We start from the raw sequence: 12,449 nt of genomic DNA, 5'->3' as shown, positions 1-12,449 counted from the left end.
AATAGCAAAGGTTAAATTCAGAAACCCTGAATAAAAGTACATCAGTAGTTTCCAGCAAACCTTGGCTGATATAAGAATCGGAAAGAATAGTTCCATTGTAAATGATGCATTGTATATGCACACCAGTTTTTGGTTTTAAAATTCAGTGGACTCTTAGATATCAATGACCACATCAGTTACCAATCTTTGGACTATTAATAGATAAAATTCTTCAAGCAACAGAATGTCAGGATTTACGGTATATATTCACCTGTTAGTCAATATGTCATAAAGAATAAAGTGGAACTATCCAAGGTTCAAGATCTGCAATCCAAATTGTTAACTTAGAAAGAAATCCTACTCCCAAGGATATGTTCAAAGGATTGAACTTTTATATTCTTATGGCCATATTGGCTTTTGTCATACAAGAGGTTTCAAAGCCAATGCCAATAACTTCCATTTAGCTTCCATTTGCCATGGACCAACCCATAATGGTAACATCAACCTGCCAATCAAATACAATCCCAGTTAGATGATGCCCCGCCCAGTTTATTACCCAGAGGCCTACCTGCAGCTCCTTCTCTGAATACTTCTGAGGATTTTTGCTTCCTTGGCTCTTCTTCCGAAGCTTCTTTAATTCACCCTGGCATTTCTCTACTCCGTCCCCTTTATTCCTTTGCTCGGTCTGGTACTTCTTTAGTGCAGCCTGAAACATGGAAGATGTGTGGGAGTGCTGAATAGCTGAAATAATAATACGCTGAAGACATGGGCAGAGATTTCCCCTGTGGGTAATGAGCATAGTTTATATGCTTCCTGCAGGCAGAAAGGTCTCAACCTCACACCTGCTGTAGAGGACATGTTTTGAATGAGGGTGCATTGATTAGAAACAAAAGCTGTCTTCCTTTGGGACATGCCAAGAAAGCATTTCCCATGAGTCCCGGGACTCTAATTCCAATACACAATTCAATACACAGTGCAACCCTTTTCCCCCCAAGACTATGTAAATCTCCTTTTTTAAAAAAATAAATAAATGAGAATCCCGATGGATTTAATTTAAATCACAAGCATCCTTACAAATAAGCAATGATTAAAGCATAATTTGTCTGAATAAAATTATCTTGAATAAATGTTTTTTTCTTACAGTACTTATTCCAATGCTTATTCAAATGAACTTGAATAAACACTCCTCTTAATCTGCACCTTGCAAAAACAGATTAAGGCACCTGCCAGTTCTTGCAAACTCATCCCTACTATAAGCGAAGTTTATAGTTTTGCTCACTGTCAAGTAGCTGAACTTTGGTAGCTTCATAGTGCCATGTTAATAACCAGAGGTGGGCTTCACTTAATTTAACAACTGGTTCGCCCCAGCACCAAAAATGTGAGCATGCATGTGCTTTGCTTGTGCGCGTGCTTGCACACATGCACACAGCTTAAAAAACGCAGCTAAATAGGACAGCATAGCACCAGGGTGGGTGCCCACAGGTCACAACTACGTGTTCCCCCGAATCGGAGCGAACCAGCTGAATCCCACCCCTGTTAATAACTACATAGCTAGTAATCCAATTTACATTCAATAAAAGTTGCTTGGTACTTACACTTAGATACCGTGAATCTAGCTCTACTTTCTGCTCAAGTTGTGTTAGTAGTTCATTGTGGAAGGACTTCAGCTGAGAAGTGAATCGAACAAGCATAAATATTAATCATTGGAGGAAAACTATAAATAAAAACAGATAATCTACATTAAGATACCAAACCAATCATTACAAGTGGATGATAACAGAAAACAGAATAGCAGATAAATATAGTAAAATGAAATGAAATAAAGTAATAAAGCAATAATGGATAATTGGCATAACAAACAAACAGTTGTAAATAACATGGTTGAATTCTTCTTTAGAGGACAATTTTTGAAGATATTCTCTATCTGGAGTCTACTTGATTCAATTCTGCCTTGAAAATAAAGAAGCATAAGACATAAAAATAAGAATTTCTCATTTCTAGTTAGTAGCTGGAGACAAAACAGAGAAGGCATGTTGGTCATCTGTTAACCAACTTCCCACTAGGCTGGGATTCAACATATATTTCTATGTAAAATAATCTCTATTTCTTATTCTTTTGAGTAAAGCCTAATTGGCCACTCTACTTATAGGTCAAGGCATAATTAAGGACATACCTCTCCTAATTCATCAAGAAGCTACTTGAAACCAGTCAGATTTCTTGGACATTTCAAAAGCCAGCACATGACTTGCAATTTTGTTTGGCCCACAATTTATTCAATTGAGGTCCCTATTCTTACTTAAAGGACTTGGCAGCTATTCTACAGCAGATGTGTTTCAATTTTAAATCCACGTGTATCAAAGGCTCTGCAGGCTGTCCCTTGGCCAGGCTCTGCAAAAAAGACAAGTTAATAAGAACACAAGTGCTTACCATCTCTTCTAACTGATTTTGAATCTGTCTATGGACTTCAGCCATCTGGAACAGAACATCCCCTGGAAAAAGTAAGACAAAAGAAGAGAGACTAAATTAAAAAAAAAATCTAAGAGACTGTTCTGTATCAACCTTCTCTTCCCCTCCATCCCAACTGCAGCCTTAGTTAACCGTTTCCCTTTGCTGAAAAAAGGAAAGCTTATTTCAAGGATTCATTTAAGACTAATTTAGATTAGAAGTGAATATACAACAGTGGCATCCAGCCAGGAGAATGAAGACAGGAAAAGTAGATATTGATCCTTGATGCCTGGCTGGTGTGTTACAATAAACAATGTAAAACATAGTGTAATATGCAATTGAAGCTGCTCTGACTTGCTTAATAAACTATGATTTACGTCTTGGTTTAGTTTACATGTGACTGCAACCAGTGCATGTTTTGCTCAGGCTAGCAGATGGCCATTTCTTTCCAAACATTGCAGTAGCTAAGGATCTTATGCCTTGTGTTTATTGATGAATTCCCAAGAGAGGCAATAAAGGCAACACAGTTTTTTGCAAGTTATTTATTCCCTTGGAACCTCTCTTTCAGATCTTCAAGCAAATGAATTTTCCTAGAGGAGACACAGAGTCAACATTGGCCTCTCCCCCAGAGAAAAAAAAGATCTAGAAAGTTAACCCTTTAAAATTTTGCTAAATAAAGGACATCTGCCACTGCTCCCCCAAAATGCTTCCCATTTAGCAGGAGCTATTTGACACCAGTTGCCTTTTAAAGAATAGTGGCTCCTTTCAAATATTAGGCATGTCTGCTATGGAAATATCTACAATCTCTGATAATAGTTACTGCTAGCTAATTATATTCCATTTAAGAAGAAAAAATGTTTGAAGCAGAACAGTAACATAATACCTTTAAAAAGATGGGTGCAATTTATATAAATATTGGAATGCTGCAATATATAGGACAACCTGAAAAACTAGTAAATATCAAAATGTGCATTTTGGAATTTTGTTGTTCTGTTTACAATTGAACAATATGCTTCAAATTTGTGCACTGTGAAAACTACCAGTATGTACCAAAATGTTAAATTTAGGAAATATATATATAAAAGTACTTGCAAAAATGTGCAGATAGATCAGATGTGTACATTAGACATGTTCATGAAAATACATGTACAAATATTTCTGCAGACATTTTGAAGTTTTGGATGGATGGATGGATAGATGGATGGATGGCGAGGTTGCCAGATAGAATTTGCAGTCAGTGAAATGAAAAAAATCCAATAAAAATACATTTGAATTACATGTTAGTCTTGACAAGAATTTAGTTTAAAAAAAAATCTCACAAAGTAATGAGTTCTGGAGGTCTGCAAAATTCTTCCAATTGTATTTTCAACAAAATAATATAAGAATGTGGAAAGCGCACACTAAGCATGGATATGGTGAAAATCCTGCACAGTTTGTCACAGATTTATACAGGCATAGTTGGAAGCGGGCATTTTGGATATTGAACCCAGTTGCCTCAGAACCCAAATGTAAGCATCCCAAACAGATGGCTATGTAGTCTGACCCTGAACATATCCATTTCCTTTCCTACACTATTGGTTCCACTGCTTCTCTTCTTGCTAGGAATATATTTTTTTTCCCTACTATTCAATTAGAATTTGTCTTCCAGTAACTTAACTCCATTATTCCATGTTCTGCACTTTGACAGGTTAGAGAACAGATTATGGAGCTTCTTCTAGGTGGCATTCTTTCAGGTGTTTGAAGTGAGCTATTTATCTTCCCCATCCTCTCAAAGTTAAGTATGCCTTATATCTACAACCTCTTTTCCTAGTCTCTTATGAAACTTGGATCATCCTGTTTTCCCTTCCTCAACTTGTTCATTTAATCTGATTCCTTATCAATGCTTAAAAACAAATGCAAGAAGTAAGATAGATCGGATAAACACAGAATATAGTAATTATTTCCCATGATCTGGAAACTATATGTCTTAATGCCCTAGAGCAGTGATGGCGAATCTTTTCAGCACCGGGAAAAGGGAACGCACAGGTGCATGTGTGTGGCACCAAGTGCCAAAAAGGAAACACTTTGCGCACACGTGCAAAGCAGGGCAGCAACCAGGAAGAGGAGAAAGTACTTCCACTTTCCGGCACGCGCATGCACGCCAGCCAGCAAGTCTTCCAGTTACTGCCATGCATGCGCATGCACCGATCAGCTGGCCAGCGCGCATGCTCATGCCGGAAAACAGAAGGCCAGCTCTTCTGGTTTCTGGCACTGCTGCATGCACAAAGGCCAGCTGATTGGTGCGTGCGCATGCGAGCCAGAAACCCAGAAGAGGAACGGGCGACACTGCGTGTGCCAGGTGACATGGGTTCACATGCCACTTTGGGCACGCATGCCATAGGTTTGCCATCACAGCCCTAGAGGTTAGAATTTTGGGGCAGGATTAAAACTGTTTTTATTGGAAGTTTCAAGAAGTGTTATGAGATATTTTATGCCATTGCTGGAATAAAGAGCTTGTATGTACTGACTTAAGGCTTGTTTTAATTAGTGTGCATTAAGTTACATAGTTAACATAAGAAATTTGGCTTCGTCATCACACTGTAGATCAGAATCAACAATAATATGACTTTGAATCAACTAATGTATACTGAGAACCACATCTGTTCTTAACCAATTCATGGTGATTTCTAGGTAGTCCTCGACTTACAACTATTCCTGTATTGACAATTTAAAGTAGCCATCACTGGCTATTGGGGACAAGTTACTGGCCCCCACGGAGAGGGCTCGCAACTTGGGCGTCCTTCTGGATGTACAGCTGTCTTTAGAAGAGCACATGACGGCCATGGCCAGGGGGGATTTTTATCAGGTTCGCCTGATTCACCAATTGTGTTCCTTTCTGGATTGGGACTCCTTACGCACAGGCACTCAGGCACTCGTCACTTCCCACCTGCTCTCTACATGGGGATCCCCTTGAGGAGCACCCGGAGGCTCCAACTGGTGCAGAATGCGGCCGGGTGGGGGATTATGGGAGCGATGGGGCGCTCCCATGTGACACCCCTCCTACGCTGCATTGGCTTCTGGTGGTCTTCCGGGTACGCTTCAAGGTGGTGGTTACCACCTTTAAAGCGCTCCATGGCATTGGGCCTGGGTACTTACGGGACCGCCTTCTGCCGCCGATAGCCTCCCACCGCCAGTTCGCTCCCACAGAGAGGGACTCCTCAGGGTGCTGTCAGCCAGGCAATGTCGGCTGGCGACCCCCAGGGTGAGAGCCTTCTCTGTGGCAGCACCTGCCCTCTGGAACGACCTGCCCTTGGAGATATGTAGGATACCAGATCTCCGTGCTTTTCGCTGTGCCCTCAAAACTTTTCTATTTCATCAAACTGGGCTGGTGTAACCCCCCCCCCCCTTTAGATATTTTTAATTGTAATGGATTTTAGTCGGGAGGTTTTAAATTTTGGGCCAAAAATTATTCAATTCTTTTAAAATTTTAAATTTTGTATTGGGATGTTTTTTATTCTTTTTTTTTTATTTTAAAAAGTTTTTTTATTTTATAAACAAACAAACAAACAATACATAATCAATCATTCAGTGTATCTTCTAAATGCATCTTTTGTGTCTTCTTTTTACTCCTCCAGTATTTATCATATCTTAATATTATCATTTCCTTTATGATGACATTTCCCCACATTTCTTACTTCTCTATTAATACATTTATCTATCTTTTAATTTTATCAAAAATTAGACAACAATTTTATCCCCACACAACTTTCAACCCTTCCTCCCCACGCCCCCCCCCCGACTTCCCAGAGCAAAAACAGGGTATAACATTAAACAAGCATAAGGTAAAATATGCTAACTTACTACAAGATTCAAAACTCCCTCACTCTCTTTAACTCCTCTTTTAATTTATTCTAATATAACAGAAGTATGAAAATTTAAGAGTTCTTGTAAGACCTTTACAGTCACCACTTGTGAGTTTGCTGGCTCATATAATAATGATCCCCCATCCTTAATGTCAGCCATATTTCAATTTTCACTTTAAATTTATTCAGCTATCAGGTCAATAAGTCCAATTATTTTCCACACAATTTAGAAGTATAAATTAGTTGAGGTCAATACCATAGTCTTTTCCATTCCACTACCACTTTAAATCTTTTTCTTGATGTGTAATCCAGTAACTTTAACAATGTTGCTAGCGTTAACAATCACTTTCACTAATAAGTTTCGTTTTCACACCTTCAGGCGCCATCTTTTTTTTCCTTTTAAACGGAGTTAAAGTTCAGTACTTGCATTTTTTGTTCTCCTGATTTGCTCTGCCAGCATCTAGAGTCAAAGTTTCTTATAATCCTTAAAATTGCATTGCTGGTGTGGTCGCGACCCCTTGTTCTGCATAAAGCAGACTCGTCCCGGATCCAGAGCACTGAAGGGCTTTCAGGGAGCTCTCACCCTGCAAACCCCAGGCTTAAAAAAAACCTGGGGGTCTAGGGGAGCTCTACCCAGACCCTTCTGCTCTTCTCTCCTCCTTTTTCCCTGGGGGAGAGTTTCGAGCCGCTAGACAGCTGATTTTCGCTATTCTAGCGGCAAACGGAATCGCGGGGCTGGAGCTCCTAAAGGAGCGTCCATCGGGGATCGTGGAGCCACCGGAAGTCCTCTTGGGATGTTTTTTATTCTTGGCTATGCACCGCCCTGAGTCCAGCAGGAGAAGGGCGGTATAAAAATTTAATAAAATAAATAAATAAATAAATAAATACAATGGCATTCAAAAAAGTGACTTTTTTTTCACACTTATAATTATTGCAGCATCTCCATGGTCACAATAATCAAAATTTGGACACTTGGCAACTGGCTCATATTTATGATGGTTGCAGGGTCCTGAAGTCATGTGATCACCTTTTGCAACTTTGTGACAAGCAAAATCAATGGGGAAACCAGATTTACTTAACAACTGTGTTACTAACTTAACAACTACAGAGGTTCACTTAATAACGGTACTGTCTCACTTAGTAACAAAATTTTGGGCTCAATTATAGTTGTTGTAAGTCATGGACTACCTGTAATTACCACAATCTTTTCAAGATCCTTATAGAATGATTGTTTTATGATCTGCTTTAGGAACATACCGGATAGTATTATTATCTGACTAATCTACAGTTTCCCCAATCCTGCTTTTTCTGCGTTTTAAAGAAAGGGACATTTGTTCTTTGCAATTGTCTTCATCTGTTCTCCAGGATTTCTCAGAAATACAAGGTACATCCAGATCATCACCAAGTATTTTTAGTGCTCTAGACTGACAGAGATATAAACACATTCAGAGTGAAGAGATATTCCCTGATGATATATTTGGTACTCCCAAACGTGTCTTGAATGTAGTTCTTAGACTAGAAGCAGAGCTGATTAGAGTAGATACAAGAGCTTAGCTGGTTATATTTATTTATTGGTTTAAATTTAGCTATCACCCCCTCACCCCCATTGCTCTATTCGGTTTTAAATGATACCTTTCAATCAACTGTGGATGAAGTTCCTTACTTTCACGTGGCCTCCCCCCCCCACTTTATTTAAACTTGGCTGGTCTCATGTAAAAAAACCCTAATAGCTAAATAAGTACTTGAAATTGAGTTGCAGTGTAATTTGAACTGATTTCCAGCTTTTGCACAATTAGTCAGAAAGATATGGCTCTTTGTCTTTACTCACTGACTCATCTGAACTACTGGTGGGCTTTATAGGAGTTTCTGGAATGAGTTCAGTATTGTCATAGGGCAGATATTGCAATCTTCCTGTAATGTATCATCTCTATCCATGTAGCATACAAAAGGTAGAATCAATTGCATACATTCTTTTACATTGTAGGATTTATATCATATTGTACCAAAACTATATTGCTCTCCTCTTAACAGCAATCCCTAGTCAATCCGGTATTTCCTATGTTGATTTCCTGCTTGCTGACATTGCAAAAAAAGTGTTATTTGGTAACAAGATTCCTGCAGGGGATCTGCAGTAGAAAATAAGATAGATTGCTTTGTATGCTTTTCCATTGTTTATTTACTAGGCCTTTTTTCTATTCCTTTTCTTTTAACTTGTTGATGGCTTGCTATAAGAATATAATAGAACTTAAATTGAATTGGCTATCAATCACAGCTTCTATCAATTATAAGCTTCAACCCTGCTCCTTCATCCTGCTCAGCGCAGTTATCTAACAGAACCCAAAGCGTCTTTTCAGGAAAGACTGAGCCAAAACAGGATTTGAATAGTTCAGCCTTTTTATTATTTCATTTTAGCATTTTGCCATTTTTCCCACTTTCTTTTATTTTTAACAAATTTGAAGGAAAGTTTTTCTGTTGTTCAGTTAATTTTAGCTTCCTACCACCAGCTCTACATTTCTAGGTTACACCTAGCTAACCTTCCCCAGTGACTTGTCACAATTTCTGTTTCCTGTGTGTGTGTATGTGATTCAGATTTACTGAGCCTCTTTTGCAGCTACACCGGCGTCTTCTGTTGGTTTCCTTTTTTCCCTCTTGTTAGAATATTTCAGTTGCATTTTTAGTATTTCCTCTTTTAGGAACGCACATCCATCTTGACCTCCTTTTTCTTAACTTCTCCTGCCATGAGATGTTGCCTTTGCTCCCTAGTATATTGAAATCTTTTTTCTTGAGGTCCCAAGAAGTGTGTTTAATTATATTCAGTTTCCTTTAAAATCAAAAATTCCAGCTATGCACGATCAGTTTCCTGTTACAAATACTATCTTACTAACTATACTTATTCAGATAAGTTGTCCCTTCTGGCTAGTATCAAGTTTTTAAAAAAGGAATCCTTTTATGCTTTCTTTTATCCTCTGTAGGAGAAACTTGTCTGCATGACAAATCTTGAACTTTCCTGAAGACACCATATTCGGAAGTCTCCTAAGAGAAATCAAGAACTTAAAAGTTCCCCTTCAATACAGGTAGTTCTCACTTATTGACTGCCTTGTTCAGTGACTTGTTACGATGGTCCTGAAAAAGCTTTAACAACTGTTCCTCAAACTTGCAGCCATCAGAGCATCCCCATAGTGACACGATTGTGATATAGCCACATTACAACTAGTGAGCATTTACAATAGTTACAGCATCCTGCAGTCACATGATCCCCATTTGCAACCTTAATAGCCAGTGTCTGACAAAGTCAACACTGGAAGCCAGCAGGAAGTTATAAATTGTTGGTCATATAGTGTTGCACTTAATAACCTATCGTGATTTGTTTAATAACTATAGCGGAACTGACAACATAAGAATGACACACTCATGTAACATTTCACTTAACAGCCACATTGCTTAGTGATGGAGTTACCAATTTGAACTGTGGTTGGTAAGTGAGGATTATCTTTACTACTTCTTTGAAAGATCTGCAATTTGTTGTTAGAAAGCCTTATCAACATTTTTTCCTTAGTTGCTTAGATGATGATAGACATCAGCTACAGCAGAGGTCTTCAAATTTGACAGCTGTAAGACTTGTGGACTTCAACTCCTAGAATTTTCCAGCCAGCTATGCTATGCTATGATGGCTGGAGAATTCTGGGAGTTGAAGTCCACAAGTCTTAAAGCTGCCAAGTTTGAAGACCTCTGAGCTACAGTATTGCTTTTATTTATGCTTATTTAACCTAGATGCTCTTTTCAGTTTTACTAACTTTGGGTCTTTTTATTTTATAGTGCAATTCCTCTTCCTTTTCTATTTTTTTCTCTTCCTTCTGAATACATTCTTCAGCCATGAGAATCACCCCATTAGGTCACCCCTGTGTTTATTAAATTATGTAAGATGAATTGGAAGAGTTATTAAGCAGACTTAATTAGGTGAGACTAACAGCAAGGAATCTATGCCTCTTCAGATGTTACTTAACCGTAATTCCTAGCAGCTCCACCCAGCATGGTTAAGAAACTGCAAACAAATATTGACTTACTGCTCAACAACATTTGGAGGGCCACTAATTCCCTGACCTGAATGTGCAATGCAGAAAAAGATGCAGGTTGATGAGCTAGGGAACAAGAGCTGATGTCCAGGGCATGTAAGGCATGTCAAATTTTTCCACTTTCAATTTTCAAACATTAGGGTGCTCAAAAGTTGTGACATGCCTTGAGGATTGTAAAAATATTTTGGTTACTTTAATATAATTTAGATGTGCTTGGTTAAGTAACTACATAAATATCATTTCATAAACTTGAGGACTACCTGTACTGAGTAAACAGGTAAAAAGGTCTTTGTGGGAGAAATGTCATAGGTTTATTTCTTCAAAATACCAACAACATTTTCTGATTATTACAGTCACAGGGGACTCTACAGTTCTGTTATTTACACAAAGCACCTAATTAGATCCCCATTTTGGAAATGTGCATATCATACTTTTATAAGTTTTCTGCACCAATGAGTTTTCTGTTATTGTTTTTGATACAATTTATATTATTAAATTATACACACACACACACACACATACACACACTGTATTCTGAGGCCTTTCCAGTTGTGGCTGTATTCTTGTTAGAACTGAGAAAGATAATCTGGATAAATCAGGGCCAACATTTGGATTACAAGGCCAAAATGATCACTACTAAATTAATGCCTCATTCAAACCATTATAGTTGTAGAAAAGGGGAAGGGATTGGTTTTGGGTAGGTTTCTTACACATTTTCCTGTAAAAAGAAAGAGAATCCGAACTAGAGTGTATTGTTTCTCTGTGTCATATGATATACGTGGATATGTGGGTATATGCATACTTTTAAATTTATTTATTTATTTTGTCATGTTTATGTAGTGTATATTGGAGGTGGCGACCCTTTGAGAGCTGTAAGCTATGAAATTTCATTTCATTTCATATGCCGATCAGTGTACATTTAAAGTGATGATAAAGTTATTCTAATCCATTTTAAGGAGAATTACTCTATTTTTCTCAGGGAATGGCTTCAGCAGATGGACAGGAACTTCCCCCTCCTTTTCCTCCAGACTTTTCCTCCCTTTTGTTTATACCACGAGATTCTAAACATTTCCTACCTCTAGACTAGCACCATGATAAAGCCTGTGAGCCAACAGATCTCTAGTTTCAAATCTAATCTCCATCACAGATTTACCAGATTGTCTATTGTCAAGCTTTTACTTCCTTTCAACTCTTCCTTGAAATATGAAATATTAAATCATCATCATTTTGATCACTAAAAAAAAAAGTTTAATAATCAATATTTAAAGTATAGCTAGCAACAATAGGCCTCAAAAAACTGCAGATGAGCACAGCTATCCCATGAGCCACTGAGACATTTTCCCACTTGCTCATCAGATTTATTTATTTATTTGGAGGCTTACAAATAAAAATAAATAAAAAGGAGATATGATATGACATATGACAGTGTTGGCGAACCTTTTCGGCACAGAGTGCTGAAAGGGGAGCATGCACATGCAGGCGGGGGAGCACTGGAAACTGGAAGAGCAGCTCCCTGGCGTGCACACATGGGAGCGCCAGAAAATGGAAGAGAAGTTCCCTGGCACACATGCCGGCTGGCTGGCCGGCACGCATATGCATGCTGGAAACCAGAAGCTCAGCTTCCTGGTGCACGCATGCACGCCAGGGAGCGGCTCTTCCAGTTTCCGGCACTCCCACGTGTGCAAAGACCAGCTGGATGGCACACATGTATGCACTGAAACCCGGAAGAGCAACAGGCGACAGCTGGTATACCCAGAGAGATGGCTCTGCATGCCCCTTCCAGCATGCATGCCATAGGTTCGCCATCATGGACATATGAGATATGATAACAAGCGACTGATATCAAAAACCAAACTAACCAAAGAGGCTCAACTACTCCTTTTTTCCAAAGTCTGGGAAAACAACCAAGTCGTCAGCAGTTTGAGGAAAGTCAAAAGGGTGGGAGCAGTAGGAAACTCTGTTGGGCCACAAACAGGGCCTCCAACTCCCAGCTTCTCAAATCTGTCCCAGTAGGATACCACGGTCAATGATATCAAAAGCCACTGTGTGATCAAGGAACCCCAGGATGGATGCCCCACCATCCAGGCTCCACCATAAATAATCCACAAGT

General features: G+C 38.9%; 1 protein-coding gene across 2 annotated transcripts in view; it reads right to left on the bottom strand.

Annotated features, from left to right (window-relative positions):
- BAIAP2 (BAR/IMD domain containing adaptor protein 2) overlaps positions 1-12,449 on the bottom strand; it is a 178,682-nt gene that overhangs the window by 73,925 nt on the left and 92,308 nt on the right. For both annotated transcript variants that reach the window (XM_070934710.1, XM_070934709.1), the window contains exons 4-6: positions 2,407-2,468; positions 1,575-1,646; positions 548-685 (exon numbers count right to left, since the gene is read on the bottom strand). In XM_070934710.1, coding sequence (XP_070790811.1) covers positions 548-685; positions 1,575-1,646; positions 2,407-2,468 — 272 coding nt within the window. The remainder of the gene's footprint in view (positions 1-547; positions 686-1,574; positions 1,647-2,406; positions 2,469-12,449) is intronic.

This window comes from Pituophis catenifer, unplaced genomic scaffold (assembly GCF_029215685.1).
Source record: "Pituophis catenifer annectens isolate HBS135680 unplaced genomic scaffold, rPitCat1.0.hap2 SCAF_2, whole genome shotgun sequence".
NCBI classification, from domain to species: Eukaryota; Metazoa; Chordata; class Lepidosauria; order Squamata; family Colubridae; genus Pituophis; species Pituophis catenifer.
The sequence above is the reverse complement of the archived record's forward strand: the minus strand, read 5'-3'. Positions and strand labels throughout refer to the sequence as shown.